The following is a 26,340-nucleotide window of genomic DNA, read 5'->3' as shown; positions in this document are numbered from 1 at the left end:
CCGTCGTCCTCCCGAATGCGAGTCCAGTGTCATATTTCATTTCCCTTGATAAGTGTCGTGTTATCCTTAAACAATTCTTTGATAACCCTGTGTCTATTGTTCTTCTACGGTTTCTTGTTAGCCAGCTAAAACCTTTCTCCACAACAATTAAATGTATTGAGAAACAAGAAATCACAATAGTGGAAGTTTATCAAGAAATAAACCAATTATTGGGCAAATTACAATGCAGAAAATCTGGAAGATTTCTTACATCCTTTGTACATGAGACTCTAAGAAAGCTGGAAGAAGAGAGTGAAGTTACTGTAGAAAAATTTCATGTTTATGCTGACATCTTCTATGAATCTTGCATAGAGTATATTAAAGAATGGTGTTTACCATTTCTCACACCTTTTAAAGCATTTGACTGGGTTAATACTGAAAAGGAGCAGCTACAGTGGAAGGATATTCAGGACTGTTGTGTTTTTGTTAAAAGTATTGTACCAAATTTTCCTATTGATGAAGACGAACTGTTCGATGAATTTTCATGTGCACAGAACTTCATTAAAAGTGAAGAAGGATAGAAAGAAAGCGTTGGTGCAACGTGGTGTAAAATATTTGCTTATTTCAAAAGTAACAACATTAACATGAAAAACAGGATTCATTTGGTGGAGTTTTGTCTGGCAATTCCTGGGTCAAATGCTGCTGTGGAACGTGTGTTTTCATTAGTGAACTATTTGTGGTCAGATGAAAAAAACAGAATGAAAGTTGAAACAGTGAGGGCTTTGCTCATTGTCAGAACACACTTTAATGGTGTATCGTGTACTGACTTATGATACCATTTCAAACGAAAATGCACTTCTTGATAATGTACATAAAAGTAAAAAGTACGGTGATAGTGTGGCAGAATAATTGTAAAAAGTGATTTGGGATCATCTGAGTGCACGATGTAAAGTTAAAGTTGTATGTGTATTAAATTTAGTCAATACAATATTTATGTCCCGTTTTTTTTTTCTTCATTGTCCCAGGTTTTTCTCTAATTTATTCGAAATGTCCCCTTTTTCAATGAAAATGAAATGGACACCCATTTTTAAAGGCACAATGGTACTGTCTTAGTACTGCACGACAACCGGTATCCGGCCTCACATCATCCACTGGACACTTTGTATCGAGGCAAATGGTGTACATTAGGCTTCGGCAGAGGCTTCAGCAGTGTGTCCATTATTGTCAGAGACCTGCTGTGTGTGTATCTCTGATGCTTCTTCACAGAGGGAACATCTAGAGTGGAGTCATCAACATGGCACCTGGATGGTTGAACAGTGGGTCAATGTCTTTTCACAGATGAGTCACAATTTGATCTGGAGAGTGATTCTTGATGGATTTGCATCTGGAGGGAATGCTGAACATGATTTCTGGACCCAAACAGTGTGGCAAGAGACTAATCTTGAGGAGGATCTCTAATGATGTGGACAGGGATTATGCTGATCACTTGAACACTTCTTCATGAAACTGTACACATAAATCAGCAAGGTTTAACTACTATCAGGTACTGTGACCAGATATTGGGACCTCATATGCAGTTGCCGTGAGGTGCCGTGGGCCCACACCTCTTATTGATGGATGTTAATATTCGACCTTATAGAGCATGGGTGATTGATGTTTTTTTGGATATGGAAAATATTGCATGCATGGTGTGACCTGCTTACTATCCTGATTTGAATCCCATAGAGCACGTCTGGGATGCACTGGGAGATGGGTCGCGTAACGTCAGCATCCACCAACCACTCTCCAAGGCTTGCGAGAAGCTCTGCAGGAAGTATGGGGGTTACTGCCTCTTACTGCCTCAACATGAGATTGATGACATATTTCACAGCATGCCTTGTCATTGTCAGGCCTGTGTTGCTGCCAGGGGTGGTCACATCCCATAATGAGCACATTAACTAGTTGTCGGAATGTGTGAGCAGATCCATTAAGTTTGAAAACACGAAGAACATTTTTGTCTACCATTATGCATGTTGCATTTGTTTACGTTCTGCATTATTTACAATGTTTCTACTTTACTATCACGTTTATACTTTATATGGCAAAACGAATGCAACTTTGCAAATTTTCCATTTGTTGCTTTAATTTTGGCCACCAGTTTAGTTTGGCTGCGTGGTATCCTATTTAGTAATTTATAACATTCCACTATCTGAAACACATGAATTTACACTTCAGCAATTTTCTCTATGGGTCCCCCCCCCCCCCCCCTTTCCAATATTCTCCAGCCCCTATAGACATTCACATCAATCTAATCCAATATAACAAATGTTTTGCTAGGAGGCATCACTTTCTGAAATTAGACTTTAGTTTACAAATATATTTGAATCTTTTAAATAATGCACTTATATGCTATCTTATACCATCAATTACTAACGATTCTTTTCCCTACAGTAGTATGTCTCTGAAAGCAGTAGAGTTTTCTTTGATATTCTACCTACTTGTTTGCTTGTTCATTAGGAGTCTGACAGTGAAATAATAAATTATTTTCATCTGTTTTCAAGCCATCTGTAATACTAGATTGCACCACATGAAGGTGATTTTTACATGTTTTATGTCAAACCATGCAAACATGCAATGCCTCATATATAATAGAAGTTCATAAGTAACAGAAAGAAATGTCTATGACAAGACTTTATGAAATACCAGTACCTCACTGATCATTCACACAAAATAAGTAAAAATTCATATGTGGGTGCACATTCAGGATCTAACAAACTGTAAATAAAACTATTAAAAGTAACACTGTGTTCTATAAAATTTCTGTGTTAAATGAATTGTGTAACAGGAAGAAGGTATTTATAAAATAAATGTGTAGACAAAGCAGGTGATGGTTTAGTAACCACTGACACAAATAATTAGCAATAATTTACATAAATGCCAATTTGTGTTACCTTTGTTTTGGCAGCAAATTTGGTTGCACTACATGAGAATAAAAAAAAATAATAACAATGAGCAACTGCATTGGAAAAAAACTTAAGAAGTTAAAGCAACTTACTCGTGAGGGATTTGACTAGTGATGGCAAATGTTCAGCCAAACCATGGACACTGTGATTATCTTCTACCCAAGGAGAAGTAATTTGAGCCAAAACTCCAACAGCTTCAGACAACTCTGATATAGGGCGCGATTCATCTGCTAGCAGTTCAGATAAAATTTCAACACCACCTGCCTGAAAAGATATTTCTAAGTTGCTGAAACACGGTCAGTATGCTATAAAGAGTAATCAAATGAAAATGAGACAGATGGAAAGAAGTAAGTACACTGTTTATTATTTCAAAAGTAAATGCCATAATTGGTAATACATTTGTCCCACTGAGAGACCAGATGGTCAGTGCTTTCATAAAAAAATGTTTGCTGTTGCTTACGGAACCGCAGTTGTACCCGAGTGTGCACTACTTTGTCCAAGCCAACCACAAACGTCTTTGTTCAGGGCTCAAAAATATGAAATCACGTGGGGAGACATAAGACCTGTATGGAGGATGTGTAAGGGCTATGCAGCAAAATTTCTACAGCATAGTCGGAACATCCTTGGCAACATGTGGGCAGGTATTAACCTGCAACAGAATGGTGTTGTTTGTCAACATTCCTGGGTATTTGGACCTGAGGGTGCATTTCAATTTATACAAAGTGTCCACGTACCACTGGTGCAGTAACTGTGGTGCTATCTCCCTATGAGATTTCTGTATTTGTGGAGACCTGAAGGAGGACATTCACAATTGTCGATTTACTTTGGAGAAGAGGTGCTTGCCTGGGTACAATCACAGTTCTGTATGCAACAGCAAACATTTTCCCCACAAAGGCACTGACTGTCCTGTCTCACAGTGAGATAAATGTATTAATAGTTATGATGATAGCTTTTAAAATAATACATAATTTACTTACTTTTTCCACATGTCTCATTTTCATTTGATTGCCCCTTGTACTATTGTTTTTCTGGACCAATAAATACTCTACAGCATCTGTGAAACACATTTAAACTACGAACTGATTTTTTGCCTGAGCAACTTGCTTGACATTGGTTTCACTTCTGATGCATCGATTTGTATTGGTCCAGTTTTATCTTGGAGCAAAAATTGTACATGTAATATTATGCAGGTCAACAAAATGAGGATACAGTTACATTTAGTATCAACAGAAAAGAAGTGAAAGTAAGTATGTACATATTCTTACAATCTAAGTTTATACAACATTTACTTTTACAAATTTAGACATCCTTTTACAGAATCTAAAACACCACCACCACCACCACCACCACCACCACCGCTGCTGCTGCTGCTGCTGCTACCTAAAACATCAGTTGTGCAGGTGCTCAAAACTATGACTGATCATCAACAATGGTTAAAGGTGCGAGAGTAATAACCCTGTATAAGAAGTGCAACAACTCAAGGACAATGTACTGGTTTTAACAGAGGATTTATGAGGTGAAAATCAAACAACGGAAAATCCGGGATAGGAAAGTTGCTACTCACCATGTAGCAGAGATGCTGAGTCGTTGATAGGCACAACAAAAAGACTGTCACAAATTAAGCTTTCCGTCATTAAGGCCTTTGTCAAAATAGTCAACAGACGCACACGCGCACTGATGCAAACTCAACTCACAAACTCGAGTGCAGCTCAGGCAACTGAAACCACACTGTCTCTGTCGTCTATTGTAGACAAAGGCCTTAGTGGCCGAAAGCATATTTGTGACAGTCTTTTTGTTGTGCCTATCTGCGATTTATGAGGTGAGTATGAAGAAAAGCTATTTGCAATAACAAGGAGACACATGGTAAATACAATTTCTTTCCTCCCTGAAATTGTTGAACACTTTATCTTTCTTAAACAATGTCTAAATATCTGCAATGGAATACAGAGTTCAAGTAAACAAAACAAAGCTGAATTCCACATGGCATTAGTGTTACTCACCTGTTCAAACTGTCGTATGCTCATTGCAACACAGCAAACTGCAGCAAGAGCTCTTAGTGATGCAGTGCGAACAAAACTTGAATGAGAATCGAGTGTGATGGTAAGCAAACTATGAATGCCACCACATTCAGCTACCAACTGTCCTGCTCCTGGACTCTCCAGTCCAAGTGTTGTTAGGCCAGAAAGAGCAGCTCGCAGTACTAAGTCATTTGGTGGTTCCTCCACACGTGCCAATAAACCCTGTAATCATCAGCTCAAATTATGACAACGACATTTAATTTCTGCGGAATGAAATTTTCACTTTGCAGCAGAGTGTGCGCTGATATGAAACTTCCTGACAGATTAAAACTGTGTGCCAAGTTCAAGTCTCGGCCTGGCACACAGTTTTAATCTCTCTCTCTCTCTCTCTCTCTCTCTCTCTCTCTCTCTCTCTCTCTCTCTCTCTCTCTCTCTCTCTCTCTCTCTCTCTCTCACACACACACACACACACACACACACACACACACACACACACACACACACACGAGAGAATTTCTTTGTGGTATTTATTTAGAGTTCTGTAGATCCATTTGAGAATATACCTCTGGATACAGAATGAGAGAGATTTTTAAAATAAAATATTGGTAATATGTCTTATTCTATTTGCACTATAAAAAGTTATAGTGAAGCATTTCACACAGGTAGCAAGAAAAGCTCTAATGGAAATGAGATACTGCTTGCTTAACAGCTCCAATTGCTTAAGGGTATATTGACATTACCAGCTTTGATTAGTAACTAATCCTATTGTTAGATAAAACTTAAATTAAAAATTTAAAAAACCTCTACACAAAATATAAGCCTCTTCTGTTTCATGTCATCTCTTCCAGTCCTGTGTGTCTCGTATCCACACCTCAAAATAGGTAGTGAAGCATAATTATTTATTACATAAAATATGAAACAAATCTAGCTTTATTAGCCTAACATTGTTAAAGAATAGAGTTACCTATTTGTCTTATATCATCTTTTTAAATAGTTAACATATGAATTTCGTTTCATGCATTAATCTGTCTTATGAGGCCTAAGTCCTGCAGCGGTTTGATGATAGTGCACTGACTCATGCTTCACTGAACCATGAATCCAAGTTGTGTGCTGTGCAGTATGTGCCATGTCAGGTGATATCAAGCACAGCGACCCAAATGGGCAGTCATCATTTACAGTTATGTCTATATTGTGGAATTTTTGGAGTAAATTAATTAATAACTTGGTATTGTTGTTTTGATATTTACCTACATTAACAAAGGTAGCTTACTTGTATTTAAATTTCATACTTTATCATTTTTAGATATGTTCTGTTTTTATTTTATTTACTTAGCTACAACAATGCAACGATGCTAGGATCCCAAAATTATGACTTAAATTAAACTTAAACGGGCAATATGTCATATTATTTTTTTACATTTGGAAGTTTTTTGTGTCAAGGTCTTTTTTAAATTTTTAATTTCAGTTTTACTTCATGCTTTTTGTATTTTACTAGTAGACATGGTATTGTCGACAATCTAATAGTGAAATCAGATGAAACCGATTTTCCTGTAGCCCGTTTCTGCCATGAGGGACCAAGTGGAACCAAGACAGTTGTTCTGCTCTTCTTTTCCTCATAATTTGTAAAGGTGGTTCCGTTTTTCTACACGGTTTATGAACTGGCAATCAAGTACAGTTATTATTGTCGCTGATAGTGGTTAATTCAGGAATATGTTCGTCTATAACACTTAAGGTTTTCATCATATTTTACCATTGTCACTTGTTTGATTTATGTGTCTTTCTTTATTTCACACACACACAAACTTACTGACTATGTTTTAGTATATTTAGCTAATTTAGGTAACATAAGCAATAAGCAGAGGTGATATTTCTAAATCAAGTCTGAAGAAGGTGGGGTGTCATTGAGCTCTCTTGCAATAGGATGCCTAAACTGTTAGGGCACAATCATTTGATTTAATAGTGAACTGTAGACCTCAAAAAGAAATACAAAAAGGCTGTGAGAGGATAGCTTTATCTTTTACAGTTGAGTCATGATCACCCTTTTTCTGCTTTTTGTGTACTGAAGAGGGAGACTTCAAAAGACAAAAATCATCATTGTTGGTCAACCATAAAAGATAAACATATGTTCTCATGGACTTTTATTTGTGTCTTTTTTGAGCTCTACAATTTGGTACTATGTAGCTTGATGTAGCTCGTGAATATTGCGCAGCATATATCAAGAGAGAGTGCTGGCAGTAAACATTTTTACTTCATTTATCTGATGAAATATAAATGGCAGAACAGACATTCATGGAACATAGCTAAAAACCATCCCAATTAAAACAGTTTTCAAATAAAAAATCTGCATTAAAATCAGACCTTTCATTTGGAAGCAAAAGGACCACAGAGAGATACACATGTTAAACTTATGACACCCCTCTATTTGTGTTGGCGGTTAAAAAGAAATAAGGAATTATATGGCATTACTGGCAGGGAGACCAGTAGCTTCAACTGCTTGACTGGAATGGGTTTACTCTTTAAGTGCACAATGACCAGTTTCCTCATGGTGTGTGAGAGTTTATAGTCTTCTGTTGAGTGTAGGTGACTGTTATGGATATGTATGTGGTGTTATAGTGTCATCTTTGTGTTGCATGGTGATAAGAAATCTTAGTTTTTCATGTCCCATCAACAATAAGGTCTGGAGCACAAGCTTGGATTAAGGAAAGACATTGGCCATGCCCTTTCAAATGAAACATCAGAGGCATTTGCCATAAGTGTTTAAGAAAATCACAGAAAACCTAAATCAGGATGGCCAGAGACAGATTTGAACCATCATCCACCTAAATGTGAGTCGAAAGTGCTAACCACTGTGCTGCCTCGCTTGGTGATGAGAGGTGGTAAGGAAAGGAGGGAGGGGTGGATTACAAATAATCTTGATGATAATAACTGTGGAATTTTCAGTCCCGGCGTCTTCATGCACTTGCTGAAGATTAATATAGCCAGCGAAAAGGTTTAGGGGTTCCCAAAATTTGTAATCTATTACTTTTTGTTATTATCTGTCACTTACGTAAGATAGGATAAAGATGAAATAGATATCTAAAAATAGAGATAAAATTAACACAGCAAAAAAAAAAAAAAAAAAAAGGAAATTGCATGTTAGTATGGAGAAGGCCACTGCTGGAGTGTCATTCCTCCCCCCTCCCCCATACCCAGGTGATCTCATTAGAATATTTCACCTAACGCCTGATGAGGGGACAACAGTGGCTCTCTCTTTTCTCCTGATATACATAGGTGTACACTTACAAACGAATTCCCAGAACTATCATGTGGACAGATTAGCACTAATCACTTTGTTGATGGAACATGATCTATGAACAAATGATTTTATTAACTGCTAATTGAAACTGTCCATATGAACAAACCATTTTGCAACTGGAACTACTGGTTTGTTATTCCTACATCTATGTGATTACTCTGCTATTCACAATAAAGTGCCCGGCAGAGGGTTCAATGAACCACCTTCGTGCTGTCTCTCTACCGTTCCACTCTCGAACGGCACACAGAAAAAACGAGCACTTAAATTTTTCCGTGAGAGCCCTGATTTCTCTTATTTTATTGTGACGATCATTTCTCCCTATGTAGGTGGCTGCTAACAGAATGTTTTCGCAATCGGAGGAGAAAACTGGCGATTGAAATTTCATAAGAAGACCCCATCGCAACGAAAAATGCCTTTGTTTTAATGATTGCCACTCCAATTTACATATCATGTCTGTGGCACTATCTCCCCTACTTCACAATAATACAAAACGAGCTGTCCTCCTTTGTACTTTTTCGATGTCATCCGTCTGTCCCATCTGATGTGGATCCCGCACCACACAGCAATACTCCAAAATAGGGCAGACAAGTTGGTGTAAGCTGTCTCTTTAGTAGACCTGTTGCACCTTCCAAGTGTTCTGCCAATGAATCACAGTCTTTGGTTGGCTCTACCCACAACATTATCTATGAGATCGTTCCAATTTAGGATATTTGTACTTGTAATCCCTTAGTATTTAGTTGAATTTACAGCCTTCAGATTGGTGAGACTTACCACGTAATCAAAATTTAGAGGATTTCTTTTAGTACTCATATGAATAACTTCACACTTTCCTTTATTCGGGGTCAATTGCCACTTTTCACACCATACAGACATCTGACCTAAATCTTTTTGCAATTCATTTTGGTCATCTGATGACTTTACAAGACAGTAAATGACAGGTCATCTGCTAACAATCTAAGATGGCTACTGGGTGAGAGAAGCTGAACATGCTTTTCGGATCAGTTCATTGATACATTAAACATATTTTTTCCAAAACTTTTCCTCACATGTGGTTTTGTTTGAAGTGCAGACAGTATTCACTGACCTGCTATGTTTTGCATTTCTCAGATACTTAAGTCGTATTTGCAATCTTCAATTTGCTACTTGCACTGATAGCTACTTGTCCATCACTCTATCAAATCAGAAATAGAGAGAGAGAGAGAGAGAGAGAGAGAGAGAGAGAGAGAGAGAGAGGGAGAGGGGGGGGGGGGGGTAATAGCAATATAATGTCAATGAATCATAAGCTGTAGTAATTAACTGAATGTTCTCTATGTTTTTCTAAACACAGTTTATCATATTTTCTTCAAATGCTGCTTACCAGTATGTGCTGCTTCAATGTATGATCAAGCAAAGCACTTAGATGATGTTCCAGTTCCATTGTCTTTTCGGCAATCTGGTCAGCATCTAGCTGTGATGCAGCAGCTACACTTCTTAACCTGTCACATGCTGATTCCAGTTGCTGCTCCATGTTGGTATCAGTGGGGGATACCTCCTGGCAGAATTCCAAGATGTGTCCAGACAGGCTCTGCGCTAATGGTCCTACGTGCTCCAGACCACCATAATCCAGCTGCCTGAACATTCAAAATCATTAGTTTGTGTAAGTGATTATATGATGAAATACAAAAAATTTAGCATTCTCAGTGTGAAACAGTTTAGACTTCTTCAATGTGTGTTGAGAATGGGAATGCACAGAAGCAGTTCCACATGGAAGAGAGCTGAGATCTATGTTCTTATTTGAAGAAGATGGCATTCATCAATGTTTGTATGTCTCTCATGAAACACTGAATGATGAAAAACATTATATTTAACAAACTGAGGAATGCAAGTGAACATGTGCTTTAAGGTACAAGACATGTAATACACCAACATTTAAATAATGACCATCACAGTTTAACAACAGTGGAAATTCCTGTCCCTGTCTCTCTCTCTCTCTCTCTCTCTCTCTCTCTCTCTCTCTCTGTGTGTGTGTGTGTGTGTGTGTGTGTGTGTGTGTGTGTGTGTGTGTGTGTGTGTGTGTGTGTGTGTGTGTGTAGGACGTAAGTTTGAGAATAGTGAACTCTGACAGACTGCAGTCTATTGTTCTTCACTGCAAGCAACCACAACTTCCACAGCTGCCTGGATCTCTGACAGCACAGTGAAAAGATACCCTTCAGGAAATGGTGCCTTGTTTTATACTGTGTTGTCTGCAGACCCCCTTGGCTGCTTTGTCTCCTTGCTTCATGCACTGGTACCCAGCAGAATGAAAGATATTTTTCTTCCTATTGAAGAAGGATAAGGGTGTCCAATATGTTTCGTTTCATTTTCTTTGCTCAGTGCATTCGTTGCATTACCAATGGAGTAGTAATGGAATTGGAACACACGATTAACATTTTATTCTGAAGATGCCTTATTTGTCCTGATGCCTTCAAGATGGCATGAAGCTCTTCAGCAAATATGGTGTATTGATTTGGATGGTGAATCCTGAAGACACAATAGGGAAAAATGACTGTACAGATAAAGAAGTCCCCTTGCTTTGAATTATCATTGCACATTATTTTAAATTTATGATGTCTGTCTAAAACAGCATAAGATAAAATTTAAATATTAAATTCGAAAAGCTTTCTTACAACACGTTGAGTCTAAAAAACTGTTGGGCCTCTTTGGAGCCAAAGCTCCAACCTTGATGTAAAAATTTCATATTTTTGACACCCGTCTAAAAGACCATCCTTCACATATATCCTATAGGGCCCGAGTGCTTGCAGCCCATTACTGTAATTCTTTCCACTGGCGAGCAAGTACCAGTATGGTATGCAATTATATACACTATGTGATCAAAAGTATCCGCACACCTGGCTGAAAGTGACTTACAAGTTCATGGTGTCCTCCATCGGCAATGGCAATGTTGGAATTCAGTATGGTGTTGGCCCACCCTTAGCCTCGATGAGAGCTTCCACTCTTGCAGGCATACTTCCAATCATGTAATGGAAGGTTTCTTGGGGAATGGCAGCCCATTCTTCACGGAGTGCTGCACTGAGGAGAAGTATCAATGTCGATCGGTGAAGCCTGGCACGAAGCTGGATTTCCAAAACATCCCAAAGGTGTTCTATAGGATTCAGGTCAGGACCCTGTGTAGGACAGTCCATTACAGGGATGTTATTGTCCTGTAACCACTCCGCCACAGGCCATGCATTATGAACAGGTGCTTGGTCATGTTGAAAGATGCAATCGCCATCCCCGATTGCTCTTCAACAGTGGAAAGCAAGAAGGTGCCTAAAACATCAATGTAGGCCTGTGCTGTGATAGTGCCATGGAAAATGACAAGGGGTGCAAGCCCCCCCCCCCCCCCCCCCCCCCACATGAAAAACACGACCACACCATAACACTACCACCTTCGAGTTTTACTGTTGGCACTACACACGCTGGCAGATGACGTTCACTGGGCATTCGCCATACCCACACCCTGCCATCAGATCGCTACATTGTGTACCATGATTCATCACTCCACACAACATTTTTCCACTGTTCAATCATCCAATGTTTACGATCCTTACACCAAGCGAGGTGTCGTTTGGCATTTACTGGCGTGATGTGTGGCTTATGAGCAGCAACTCGACCAAGAAATCCAAGTTTTCACAGCTCCCACCTAGCTGTCATACTATTTGCAGTGCGCCGTGATGCAGTTTGGAATTCCTGTGTGATGGTCTGGATAGATGTCTGCCCATTACACATTACGACCCTCTTCAACGTCATCTGTCTCTGTCAGTCAACAGACAAGGTCAGCCTGTACGCTTTTGTGCTGCATGTGTCCCTTCATGTTTCCACTTCACTACCACATTGGTAACAGTGGACCTAGGGATGTATAAGAGTGTGGAAATCACGGATACAGACATATGACAAGTGACACCCAATCACCTGACTACGTTCGAAGTCCGTGAGTTCTGCGGAACACCCAATTCTGCTCTCTCACGATGTCAAATGACTACTGAGGTCACTGATATGGAGTACCTGGCAGTAGGTGGCCGCACAATGCACCTAATATGAAAAACCATGTTCTTGGGAGTGTCTGGATACTTTTGATCACTGTGTATAAATGACCAAAAATTATAAAAAAAAAAAAAAAAAATATCTCTGGAAAGTTCTGTGTCGCACCTCTTATTTGGAACACTGAAAAGCTTTGCTTAAGGCTAGTGAGCACTAACCGCCTTAGAAATTAAGGCTCTCCAATCTACAGGTCCTAATGAACTGAACCTTTGCTCACTTAAGGTTTTGAGTTGACAGATTTTTTGTCAAAAGCTAGGCCACAATGTACTCCTCAAAAACTATAGCACTTCAAGAAGAATACTGTAACATTTAATCTCTTAAGTAAAAGAATGAAAATTGGTTTTTTACTATAGGACACCAATATCAAGATGTGCTCAAATTTAATTCTAACATTTATATTTTCGTCTCAGAACTCACCTTCTGAACTTTGAAAGCTCTGTAGAAATAAGTGTTGTTTGTTGCTGTAAGTGGCGAAATTTAGCATGTGAAAGAAGTTCTGCCATATTTTCCACTTTTTTTGTGATTTCCGCTGATAATGACTTGCTCTGCAGTGTTGTTGTGCACTCTGGTTCATATATACCAGCTAAATCTTTCAGCCAACAGTGAACAGCCAAATTTTTATGTGGTTCTGCAGTTTCTTCTAGAGATTGACTTCTGGAAAGAAAAATTACATAATAAAGACTCACTTGTGGATAAGTGGTTATCAGATATTCCCAAAAAACTGCAGTACAAGGAGGGTTGGGAGATGGGGTGGGGGGGATACATCATGAAAGTATGCCATTACCAGCATTGGATTGATATTATACAAGATGTGCAGTAGAGATAGAAAGATAATGGAAACATTACTGAATTTCATTCTGTCATTTGTACCCTATACTCTTCAATTTGAATAAACAGGTATCCAGGAGCAATAATTTCTGACATGGTGCTGTAATGTAACCTGAGCCTTGCCATGCAATATAAATTAACAATGTGTAAGAAAATGTTCACTTCAGCTCCTTCCAGCCTACTCACAAATTAACCTTTAAATTATTTTTCTTTCAACTTTATAAGAATCTGCTTATAAGAAACTCAGCATATCATTCAGCCCAAACAATTCAATGACTCTACAACAGTAAAGTGAACTGAAATAAGTTGGTAACAATTACTGTGCTGTACTGTGAATATCTGGTGCTCCAGTAATTCAACATTGTATGATAATTGGATAACTTCTTGGGCTGCAGCCACAAACTAATCAAACTGCTGAAGCAAAATTTAGGAGTAAAATTTTCCTCTTCTGTAAAATATTATTGCAGTTATGGTGTTCACCAAGATAGAAGTAAATCTAAGTCAATTTTATAGTCTCTAATAGGGAGGGTTTTCACAAGTTATAATTTATGTTTACATTGCCATGTGTCAAAACTTTGTGCTCTACACAGAGGTGCAGCAATTTTTAATGCTGTCATCAAACTTCAGTAATATTAAAAATAGGTTCAGTATTTTAGTTTGTGAAAAGTGCAGGATGGAATCAGGTGCACAACTCTCCAAGGAGGAACAACACTGACAATGATTTGTACGTCAATGGCTTCAAAAGAGTAACACTGAGAATCAAATATGGCTTCAACAGTGGATATTTAACTTTTACACACAGTTCATGCTTATGGATCACTCAGAATTTATATCTGTCAGCACCACTCTCCCAAACATTCACAGAATGGCTTAGTCACAGCCTTGGAGTTTAACCCAACTTGAACATCACATTGTATCGGAGCATGCACTGAAATGAATTTTCTTTAAATGTAAATCAATGCAAAACATTGTTCAAAAATCTGGAGCTTTTCACAATTTTATGCATTATTAGAATGTGAAAAGTAAAATTCATTTGCAAAGCTCCTCATTATAAATATAAAGCAGAAGGGTGACAAAACTGCAAAATTTGAAGAATATTGTACCTGTATTTGAAATAATGCAAACACACTTGAAAGTTGCATGCATTAGCAGTGTGTTGTCATCTGCGAGAGTACACTGCAAAAGAGCAATATTGTGAACTTCCGACAGAGCCTGCCACAGATGACTGCCTACTTAAACCCTGCCACACTATTGATTGCACACATTTGCCTTATCTTATTGTGTTCAGTGTACATTATGGCTATTGCTGTACATGCCACAGTCTAATAAAGTTGTACTAACATTCTCCGTTGTGTTGTTTGTCCAAGTTATAACATACGTGATGACAAGTGCGGGATTGTTCTCTGTGTGGTTTTAAGTCTCTGGTTGGTCCTCTGTTGTGTCTACAATGTTTGACGGTACTGCTGATTAGTTTTTATGCCAGCTGGTTGATCAGCAAGGGGTTCTTACTGAGATGTTGCAGCACCTCAGTCAACAGCAGGATGCGTTTGCCACAGCACAGCGCAATCAAATCCAGGTATTATGAACACTTGCCTCCGTTTTGGCCAGTTTGGAATCTGTCTCAACCTATGTCACCTGCCGCTACCATGGTCGTTTGTTTTCGGCTTATAATGAGTCTGTCGAAGAATGGGAAGCCTATGAAAAATGGTTGTGGTAGCATTTTCATGCATTTGGTTTTACTGATGTTACCTTATGCCGTTCTTTCTATTTTTGTCTTGGTTATCACCTTGCACATATCAATTCCTTTGCCAAGTGGCCGCCACACAGGACCTGTCTTCACTCTCTTTTGAGAACATGTGTGACCTCCCTTCGAAATACTACTGTAAACAGACGCACGTCATTGCTCCTCGAGTTGAGCCCTATTGGTCTCGCAAGAAATGATGTACATAAGGAGTAGTATGCCAACCAAATAGTTTGTGGTGCAATCATTCGGATGGCCACTGATCACGAGGTTTGTGAGCGAGCCCTTCAATGTGAAAACCCCACCCTCTCCAACATTCTGACTATTGCACGATCATTTGAGTTTTTTAGGGCTGTGGGTACTCAAATTGAATTGTGGTGTGAGGTTGTAGAAGTTCAAGCTGCTTCCCCCACCATTTTCGGGATGGTTCGCAGGGGAATGATAGGGTGGCAGCAGTCTGTGTGCGAGCAAAACATCATAGCAGCTTGCCTACCTCAGTACGGCAGCCACAGCTGCATTTACAGTACAAGCCCGGTAATGGATAACAACCCAAGAGCTCGACGCTTCCCTCTTGTATGTCGTGTTTTGTCACTCTTGATAGGTCAGATAGTCCTATGCAGTGGGCCATTTGCCACCAGTGCAATGACAGTGCTCCTGTTTGTAATGCAAAATTCAAAAGCCTATGGTGGATACTAACATGGATGCAATTGTGTATCAGCAATCTCTGTTGCATCCAATAAGCTTTTTATTGATGTCAAGGTTTATCAGAAGGTTTTACACAAGCAAGGTGACACTGGTGCTGCCGTGTCATTACTCAGCCAGCAAACATACATGGACTTGGGTTCTCCCCCTTCAGCAACAGTGTCAAGTACATTAGTCACCTACAATAAATGAAGCATTCTGATTTTATGTAGTTTCTTGGCCCCAGTCACACACAAATCTGTGGTTCATCAACTGCCTTTTTTGGTGGTGAAAAATGCACACACTGAAAATTTGTTTGATTTGGATGCCTTTAACCTTTTCCGGTTAACTATTTCCAATGAAGTCTCTGATAAAGTGTCTTAAACACAACTCGTCTCTTTATGCTCTGAATTTTCTGCCCTGTTTTCTGTGAGTTAGGACTGTACCAATAATTTCAAAGCCCAAATTACCATGAAACTTTTGGCCAGACTCAATTTCTTTCAGGCTTAACAAGCTCCAATTGCACTCCGTGACCAAGTCATGGCGGAGATCAATTGCCTCACTGCCTCCGGGGCTGCCCAACCAAATGTATCCAGCAAATAGCCTGTCCCCTTAGTCACTGTTAAGAAGCCATCAGGATGGTTACACATTTGCAGCAATTTCAGAGTTTCTGTCAATGCTCAGTCTTTCATTTACACATATCCCTTGCTGCACTCTGATGAACTTTTTGCTAAGCTCACTGGTGGTCAGTATTTTTCCAAGAACAACCACTCTGATGCGTATTTGCAGCTTCCCATTGATATGGACTCTCAATAGCTCTTGGCCATTAGCACACCTTTTGGCTTGTATCAATGCTTCTGGTTACCATTTGGTGTGGCCAGTGCCCTGGCATTTTTTCAACGGTTTCTCGAACAACTCATCTGGTCTGTGCCTGGCTGTGCCAACTATCTTGATGACACTGTGGCCTCCAGCTGCACCACTGGTGAACATCTCAGGAACTTATATATGCTCTTTTTGGTGTTACAGGCTGCTGGATTAAAAAGCAATTTGGAAAAGTGCTGCTTCTTTCAGCCTTCCATTGTTTATCTTGAGTGTGAGGTATCTAGTGCCGGCATCAAATCCCTTCAACAGAATGTCTCTGCCATTATGGGTCTTCCGTATCCTACATTAGTCAATGAGCTCCAGGTTTTTTCTAGATAAGTTCACTTATTATTAGAGACCAAATTATATGCATTTGCATGTTGAATATACTTTTGCATATTTGGCTCCTTTTCACCAGTCATTGCATATTTTAGCTAAAAACTAGTGACGATGCATATTTTCACTCTATGTTTATAATATTTTAAAAATTTAGATGGGCAGTTTCTAGCTCAATCTAGATTTGATGTCTCAAAGATTGACCACGACGTAGAATTGCATGCAATTGCTAACCGAGAGGCCACTGCCTAGCAAAATCATTACAAAAGAGGAACAGGAACAGGCAGACAGAGTCAATGCTCCTGCGCACCTACCCCTGGGCCCCTCCACTGTCATACCATATGCATCAGCAACAATTAAATTAAACTACACAAGCTTTTAGTTGCACGTCCATTGCTTCAGTTTAGCTTTCTATCTACTTCCACACAGTCAAACGTGTTTACAATGTGTACCGTGTAACACGTTCTGCACCATGCCGCCCAAAAAAGAAAACGTCATTTCGTGGATAGCTGACCATCCTGGAACATTTACATATGACGGAACTGTTTTATATTATTGAGTTTGCGAGAAAAACATTCCGTGCAAAAAGAAGTTTCAAATTGACCAGCAAGACAAGACAAGTCTTCATATTGCAGGAATGCAGAAGAAAGTACCACAACAACAACTTCTGACAACAGCAAGTTTGCAGTACCAGGGATTTGTCCACAAATAACCAAAAAAGTCAGTTTAACATGGGCCTATGTGAAGCATTTATTGCAAGCAATATTCCTCTTCACAAACTTACAAATCCTATCCTCAAAGGTTTCCTGTGCAAATATTACTTAAATCAGAATTTACCAGATGAATCAACATTGCGTAAAAATAACATACCGACAGTTTTCGTAAATGTTCTGGAAGAAATATGCAATGAACTCAAGGAGAGCATTATCCAGATTTCAGCTGACGAAACCACAGACACTTGTGGCCATTACATTGCAAATTTAATTGTTGGTGCTTTAAAAGAGGAGCCTACTTCTTCCTATTCAGCGGCCTACAAATAGCTCGAAAAAATAAATCATTCTACCAACATCAGATTTGTGAATGAGTGTATTAGAAAAATATTTCCAGAATCTTCTGCAGATGAAAGGCTGTGTGTTTATTTCAGATGCTGCTCCCTATACGATCAAAGCAGGAAAAGGCCTCAGAGTATTTTATCCCAATTTGATTCATGTGATGCGTTTTGCTCATGGAGTACATCGCCTAGCTGAAGGAGCTCATTCCACATTTGTGAATTTGAATAAACTGATTTCACCCACAAAGAAAATGTTTCTAAAGGCTCCAGTTCACATCAAGACCTACAAAGAGAAACTAGCAAATGTGCCTTTACCTCCTGAACCAGTGGTAACTCATTGGGGTATGTGGGCCGATGCTGTGTTGTTCTACAATGAACATTTCATGGCCATTGGAGGTGTTAAACAACTTCGTTAGTGCAGAGGCTTTGGCAGTTTGACAGTGCAAGGAAGCAAAGACATTGCTGTGATTAGCACTCACTTTTCCCAAGTACCTGCAAGTATTAAAAGGCTTCAAACTCAAGGTTTGGTGTTGAATGAGCCTATTCAGTTGTTGTTGTGGTGGTCTTCAGTCCTGAGACTGGTTTGATGCAGCCCTCCATGCTACTCTATCCTGTGCAAGCTTCTTCATCTCCCAGTACCTACTGCAGCCTACATCCTTCTGAATCTGCTTAGTGTATTCATCTCTTGGTCTCCCCCTACGATTTTTACCCTCCACGCTGCCCTCCAATACTAAATTGGTGATCCCTCGATGCCTCAGAACATGTCCTACCGACCGATCCCTTCTTCTCATCAAATTGTGACAAACTCCTCTTCTCCCCAATTCTATTCATTACCTCCTCATTAGTTATGTGATCTACCCATCTAATCTTCAGCATTCTTCTGTAGCACCACATTTTGAAAGCTTCTATTCTCTTCTTGTCTAAACTATTTATCGCCCACGTTTCACTTCCATACATGGCCACACTCCATACAAAGACTTTCAGAAACGACTTCCTCACATTTAAATCTATACTCGATGTTAACAAATTTCTCTTCTTCAGAAGTGCTTTCCTTGCCACTGCCAGTCTACATTTTATATCCTCTCTATTTCGACCATCATCAGTTATTTTGCTCCCCAAATAGCAAAACTCCTTTACTATTTTAAGTGTCTCATTTCCTGATCTAATTCCCTCAGCATCACCCGACTTAATTCGACTACATTCCATTATCCTTGTTTTGCTTTTGTTGATGTTCATCTTCTACCCTCCTTTCAAGACACTGTCCATTCCGTTCAACTGCTCTACCAGGTCCTTTGCTGTCTCTGACAGAATTACAATGGCATCGGCAAACCTCAAAGTTTTAATTTCTTCTCCATGGATTTTAATACCTACTCTGAACTTTTCTTTTGTTTCCTTTACTGCTTGCTCAATATACAGATTGAATAACATCGGAGATAGCTACAACCCTGTCTCACTCCCTTCCCAAACACTGCTTCCTTTTCATGTCCCTCGACTCTTGTAACTGCCATCTGGTTTCTGTACAAATTGTAAATAGCCTTTCGCTCCCTGTATTTTACCCCTGCCACCTTCAGAATTTGAAAGAGTAATCCAGTCAACATTGTCAAAAACTTTCTCTAAGTCTACAAATGCTAGAAACATAGGTTTGCCTTTCCTTAATCTATCTTCTAAGATAAGTTGTAGGGTCATTATTGCCTCACGTGTTCCAATATTTCTACGGAATCCAAACTGATCTTCCCCGAGGTCAGTTTCTACCAGTTTTTCCATTTGTCTGTAAAGAATTCGCATCAGTATTTTGCAGCTGTGACTTATTAAACTAATAGTTCGGTAATTTTCACATCTGTCAACACCTGCTTTCTTTGGGATTGGAATTATTATTCTTCTTGAAGTCTGAGGGAATTTCACCTGTCTCATACATCTTGCTCACCAGATGGTAGAGTTTCGTCAGGATTGGCTCTCCCAAGGCTGCTAGTAGTTCTAATGGAATGTTGTCTACTCCTGGGGCCTTGTTTCGACTCAGGTCTTTCAGTGCTCTGTCAAGCTCTTCACGCAGTATTATATCTCCCATTGCATCTTCATCTACATTCTCTTCCATTTCCATAATATTGTCCTCAAGTATATCTCCCCTGTATAGACCTTCTATATACTCCTTCCATCTTTCTGCTTTCCCTTCTTTGCTTAGAACTTGGTTTCCATCTGAACTCTTGATATTCATGCAAGTGCTTCTCTTTTCTCCAAAAGTTTCTTTAATTTTCCTGTAGGCAGTATGTATCTTACCCCTACTGAGATAAGCCTCTACATCCTTACATTTGTCCTCTAGCCATCCCTGCTTAGCCATTTTGAACTTCCTGTCGATCTCATTTTTGAGATGTTTGTATTCCTTTTTGCCTGCTTCATTTACTGCATTTTTATATTTTCTCCTTTGCGTTTTTATGTTTTCTCCTTTCATCAATTAAATTCAATATTTCTTCTGTTACCCAAGGGTTTCTACTAGCCCTAGTCTTTTTACCTTTTTGATTCTCTCCTGCCTTCACTATTTCATCCCCCAAAGCTACCCATTCTTCTTCTACTGTATTTCCTTCCCCCATTCTGTGCAGTGGTTAGACACTGGACTCACATTCTGGAGGACGACGGTTTAATCCCGCGTCCGGCCATCCTGATTTAGGTTTTCCGTGATTTCCCTAAATCGCTCCAGGCAAATGCCGGGATGGTTCCTTTCAAAGGGCACGGCCGACTTCCTTCCCCGTCCTTCCCTAATCCGATGAGACCGATGACCTCGCTGTCTGGTCTCCTTCCACGAAACAACCAACCAACCTTCCCCCATTCTGTCAATTGTTCCCTTATGCTCTCCCTGAAACTCTGCACAACCTGCTTCTTTCAGTTTATCCAGATCCCATCTCCTTAAATTCCCACCTTTTTGCAGTTTCTTCAGTTTTAATCTACAGTTCATAACCAATAGATTGTGGTCAGAGTCCACATCTGCCCCTATTCAGTTAATGAATAAAATTATTCTAATGAACTCTTCATTGCCGGAGCTATTTCCAAGAAAACTTAAAGAAAAGTTTGAAAATGTTTTAAACAATAACACAGGCTTTGAACCTTTGTGCTAAATTGATAGTTTTATTAAGAATAAGTGCCAACATAGAATACTGTCCAGTTACCTCAGTTGATGTAGAACGGTCCTTTTCTGCTAATAAAAATGTTTTGAGTGATTGAAGACACAATCTTCCTACTGAACATTTGGAACAGTACTTGGTCGCTTGTGTTTACAATAGTAGAAACAATGTAAAATAAACTGTAAATGATGCTTTGGTACAATAGCATTAATTAGAAGTTAACGCTGTTCAAAAAAATTCATGATTATACATTGTGGTTTTTTTTTTTTTTTAAATAAAATATTATGGAGTTTTTGAGCATGTCCCTCTGCAAGTGATATCTCGAAGTTGGTCCTGGACATATTGATTGTTTTGCTGTGACTCACTCACATCGTATCCGCTTGTTACCGACAATAGCAAAGAAGGAACAATTCTTGAAACACGGACTGCGTCCCCATTTTGCAAATTTTTAGAAAATAATCCCCGAAAGTCCCCCTTCCTAACTTCTACCAAAAAATATTCAGAAAAAGATATCAGCATTCTAAATATACAGATTTTACACGCAGCTGGTGCTCTTCCTCATAATTGATGTCCATAGGTTCGACTTTGAGATATAATGCATGCAGTAACAACCATGTTTTTATATTATTTTATATTGCATATTTCGGCACTTTTCATGCATAGTTTAAGCTTTTTATGATGCATATAATCCAGTCTCTACTTATTATCATCAGTTTTTGCCTGGGGCAGCACCGGTTGTACAATCTTTCCATGCTTTGCTCCATAAGTGGGCGTCTTTCTACTTGTTGCATGTGTGTGAAACGGCGTTTTCCAAATTGAAGTCTATGTTAAAATCTCCACCTTGCCTAATAACCTACCAACCGGGTCAACATTTAGTGTTAGCAGCAGATGCTTCCCAGCATGGGCTGTGTGCGATGTTAGCTCATAAATATTCTGATGGCTCCAAGCGGCCTACTGCATACATGTCGAAGACTTTTAATTTGGCTCAAACTAGATATTCAAAAATAGAGGAAGAAGCCCTCGCCATTGTTTACACCTTAAAGAAGTTTAATGTTTTCCTTTATGGTGTCAAATGCCTCAGCATCATTGCCAGAAAAAGCAAAACATTGCCTTCAACATTGGGTGCTGTTCCTCTCTTGGTACATCTACGAGATTCACTTCTTCCCCACAGCTAAACATGCAATTGCTGATGCATTCTCCCATCTTTCAGTCGGTCCAGACCCAGTTTTTGATCAGGAGGAGTTACTCTGTTTTCCACATTCATGAATGAGCTCAACAAACTGTCAATGGCTTTCCAATCGCCAGGACTTGGGTTGCACAGGCTAGCGCTACCAATCTGATTTACAGAAACAATACATTTCATACAACGTGGCTGGTCTGAGGTACCCCCATTGTGGGTATTTGACCCCCTCCATAACCACTATGTGTTTCGGCAATGTTTCTGTGTCATTGATGGTGTTCTACTCCTTGATACAGACCATTTAGGTTCTCGTGCTGTGATTCCCTTGCCTCTCCATTTGGAGCTCTTGCAACTGCTGTAGTATGATAACTGGGGGATGTCAAGCATCAAGGTATTAGCCCACCTGGTTTGGATGGCAACGTCACTTGTTTGGTTATAGCATGTTCTCGATGCACTGCCCAGCAAGCTGCTCTGCAGGCAATGTGATCTCCACAGCTGCGATCTTCGCAGGCCTGAGACCATCTCTACATCAATTTCACGAGCCCTTCCATTAATGCATACTGGCTAATAGTAATTGAAGCATTCTCTCAGTTTCCATACATTGTTTGTTGCCTGTCAACTTCAGCCTCTGCCACCATAGCAGCCCTGCTGGAAAAGTTTTTCCAGTGAAGGATTTCCGGCAACACTTGTCTCTGATAACAGCCCTCAGTTTGTGTTGCAGGGGTTTGCCACCTTCTGCAACACCTGTGGGATTTGCCACATTTCCACCCTGTCCTCCCATTTGCAGTCCAATAGTGAGGCTGAAAGGTTAGAACATTCAACATGAAAATGAAGGAGTACATGACTCGGTCCCCATCCAACATTGCCTTAAATCAATTTCTGTCATCCTATCAGCTCATGCCATTCGGCAACAACAGCCCTGTCGCAATGCTCCACAAGCGTCAACACTGGACACTCCTGCATCCCCTGTGGCCCAGCTAGGGATGCCAATCTGTGCAGGTGTTGACACGTTTCCGCCCCAGGATGGCTGTCTGGGCATGCGGGTTTGGTCGTCACCCAAAATGGATTCCTGCTGTCACCTCCAGATGCCGTGGTCACCATCACGATGTCCATACAGAGGAGGGCCTATGTGCACATCATTATCATCAGTTTTGCCTGCACGTGGATGACCAGACAACCCTGGCCGGAAGACTGACATTGCCACAGCAGTCTGTGTTGCTTGACGGATCACCTGATGAGGATGGGTCACTGTCATGACATACAAGGGTACCCCTTGTCACGTGGCACAGCTTTTTCAATACCGCTAGCAGTACCAATGCAGCTTCTGTCCACACTGGAGCTGTTTCCTCCACTTCAGCCTCCAACTGCAGGGGGACACCACCACTATCAGGCTGTGGACATGATGTGGACATGGAGCTCGTTCCAACATCACTCATCCTACTGTATGGGTTGACGTGAGAAGGCGGACTGTGATGCTGCCTGTGCCCCAAGTACTTACGACCATATGCACCAAATCAGCATGACACCTCAGTCAGAGCCACACAGAGGAAGACATCATGGACATCTCGCAAATCTGAGTTGTTCCCCAAGAAAAGAGGAATAAAGTAATGCGTACACACTTGAAAGCCATGTGCATTAGCAATGTGTTGGCATCTGTCAGAGTGCATCATGAGAGAACAATACTGTGAACTTCCGATAGAGCCTGCTGCACTATGCTCACACTCAGTTATCATGTTATTACTGCTTCCATGCATTTGCCTTATCTTATTGTGTTCAGTGTATGTTATAGTGGATGGCATACATGCCACAGCCTAATAAAGTTGAACTAACATTCTTGGTTGTGTTGTGTGTCCAAGTTACAACAATATTCAGATATTATGTTCTGTAAATCCCATCATGACGAGTAGCCTTCAGGAACATGTTATGAGGCAAGTTATACGTTAAAAATGACAAGGAGCACAGCAGGTTATTACCGTAAAGTATATTAACAACAAATTATGAACAGTGCTAAAATATGCTAACAACAAAGTAGAACTAGTGTTAATCTACTTATACCAATGATTATGGGAACTACTACTGTTATGTATATTAAGAGTAAACAGTTACTTCGGAGACAGGGGGAAAAAAGAAATAAAAGCCACTGCTGCTGCTGCTCTTCTGCTACTCAGCTGTTGCTTTTATCCAATATTTCAAGTTATGAATGTATCTAACATAACTCCGTTACACTATGGCTGTCTATAGATAGGTAAAGTCAATACCTGTCTATCACAAACATTAAACAATGAAGACTGTTCCAAATAAAGCTCTCCCCCAGCCTTCATTAAAACAGTCTAAGGCAACAGTGAGTGTGACTACAGTTGCCTGAGAGAGAGAGAGAGAGAGAGAGAGAGAGAGAGAGAGAGAGAGAGAGTGTGTGTGTGTGTGTGTGTGTGTGTGTGTGTGTGTGTGTGTGTGGTCTATTTTTCACGAAGGCCTTACAGGCTGAAAGCTTTGTTTAGAACAGGCTCTTTGTTGTGCCTACCTGCGACTCAGCATCTCAACTATATGGTGAGCAGCAACTTACCTTCATATAACTGAACTGGCTGTATTAAGCTCATAAATTGCACAGCTTTTTTCTGGCTCCTTGAAAAATGGCTCTCCAGCCAATACAGTTGCACTGTTCCTTGAATATTTGATGGACACTTGAGAGTGCACTATACAAGGCTTTCCACAGCATGAACCCAAACTCAGCTGAAAATTTTCAGGAGTTGTCCCAGGATATTTCTGCGTATATTGGTATAAGAGACAAGTGGTCTCTGCTTGCTTGTTACCCTGAGTCTGTATTCTGGTTTTTATTTCTTAACAAAAGCTCCATCTTCAGCTTTATGTTGCTGTATGAATGGAAAAACATAAGAGCTCTACTATGAACCTAGCACTCACATGTCACTGCCAATTCTATAACAATGTAACAACATACAGATGATATCAAAAATATCAACAAAAATTAAAAGGCAAAAATTTGACTGAGTACTCTTCAAAGTGAAGAAACAGAAAATACACATTCGTTCAACTCTGATGCCGTCCATAACATTGTTTACTTACTATACTTCAAATATGTCTGTGTCACCAGTTGTATTGCACTATTTTCATGTCTCTGTATTTCAATGGTAACTGTATAAAGTTGAACGAATACTCATAAGTTTTGGAAGTTAAATTTTCTGTGTTGCTTGTGGAGTGTGTAAATCAGGCCAAGCATGTAAGTAGTTGAATGCAGGAAATCTCTCAAGATCGATTTCTGACTGGTCAGTAGAATTGACTAACAGATTAATGTTGAACTGGGACACCCTCATTTTCCTAATTTGACATATTGTTTTCTAGTCAAGAAAACAATATGAGTATAAATTATAGGTAAATTTGTAGCATTATGACCGATTTGCAATGCAAGATGGATGGTTGGCCTTGTGGGAATTGTGGGCAAATGTTGACCTCGTGTACACTACATTTAAGTTTACATTGTGGAGGGGAGCATTCTGCGAAATGGCAATGGACTCGGTGCTCCAGATAAATTTGACCTGTTATTTTCTGTAGCTTGAAAAGGGCTCTAGCAGGAAGTGATAGAAAATAGATTGTAGTAATATTTTTCGGCACTGTTCTATAAGGGTTCACATCCACCTTTACTGCACAAGAGTGTAAAATCTGCCACTTTAGCACAGGAATATCATACTTTCCATTCCAACAACAGCTAGACAAGACAACCAAACAAACCAGAGTTATAAAGTGATTGCTGATATCATAGAATTTCTGGTCACACTCAACAATGCTAAATGTTATTTAGTAGACTCACATATAATCTTTCTTTCTTTCTTTCTTTCTCTCATGAGAATCAACAAAGAATAAAAAATTTGTATCCAGGTTTCAGGATGGATAACATGCAGAGGCTGCCCCCCCCCCCCTTTTTTTTAAGCCAAGTTGATGACTTTTGCAGAAGTGACACTTAGGGAAAAGTAATACTATTACAGTATGATATATGAATAACACTTACATATAGTTTGGTATTCATCTTAATATTTTTAATATATTTTCGGGTTGCAACAGTGGTCCTGTTGCTCAGAATTATTCACTGAATGAATCTGAACATTTATTAAGCAAGCGTTATTTTCCTTTCAAACAACTTTACTTCACTAGTTTTCACAGTATGTGGCAGTTTGTTGAACCATATCTGCTCTTTGATATGTAGATTTCTTTCTTTCTTTCTTTCGCTTATGCCATAGTCCTGC

At 39.7% G+C, this 26,340-nt stretch overlaps 1 protein-coding gene across 1 annotated transcript in view; it reads right to left on the bottom strand.

The window, feature by feature from the left end:
- The window catches only part of LOC126413010 (protein inscuteable homolog), a 92,217-nt gene that overhangs the window by 38,981 nt on the left and 26,896 nt on the right, over positions 1-26,340 (bottom strand). The window contains exons 4-7 of the mRNA XM_050082902.1: positions 12,711-12,947; positions 9,592-9,844; positions 4,922-5,161; positions 3,014-3,185 (exon numbers count right to left, since the gene is read on the bottom strand). Coding sequence (XP_049938859.1) covers positions 3,014-3,185; positions 4,922-5,161; positions 9,592-9,844; positions 12,711-12,947 — 902 coding nt within the window. The remainder of the gene's footprint in view (positions 1-3,013; positions 3,186-4,921; positions 5,162-9,591; positions 9,845-12,710; positions 12,948-26,340) is intronic.

This window comes from Schistocerca serialis, chromosome 7 (assembly GCF_023864345.2).
Source record: "Schistocerca serialis cubense isolate TAMUIC-IGC-003099 chromosome 7, iqSchSeri2.2, whole genome shotgun sequence".
Taxonomy (NCBI): domain Eukaryota; kingdom Metazoa; phylum Arthropoda; class Insecta; order Orthoptera; family Acrididae; genus Schistocerca; species Schistocerca serialis.
This window is presented reverse-complemented; position numbering and strand designations above follow the sequence as displayed.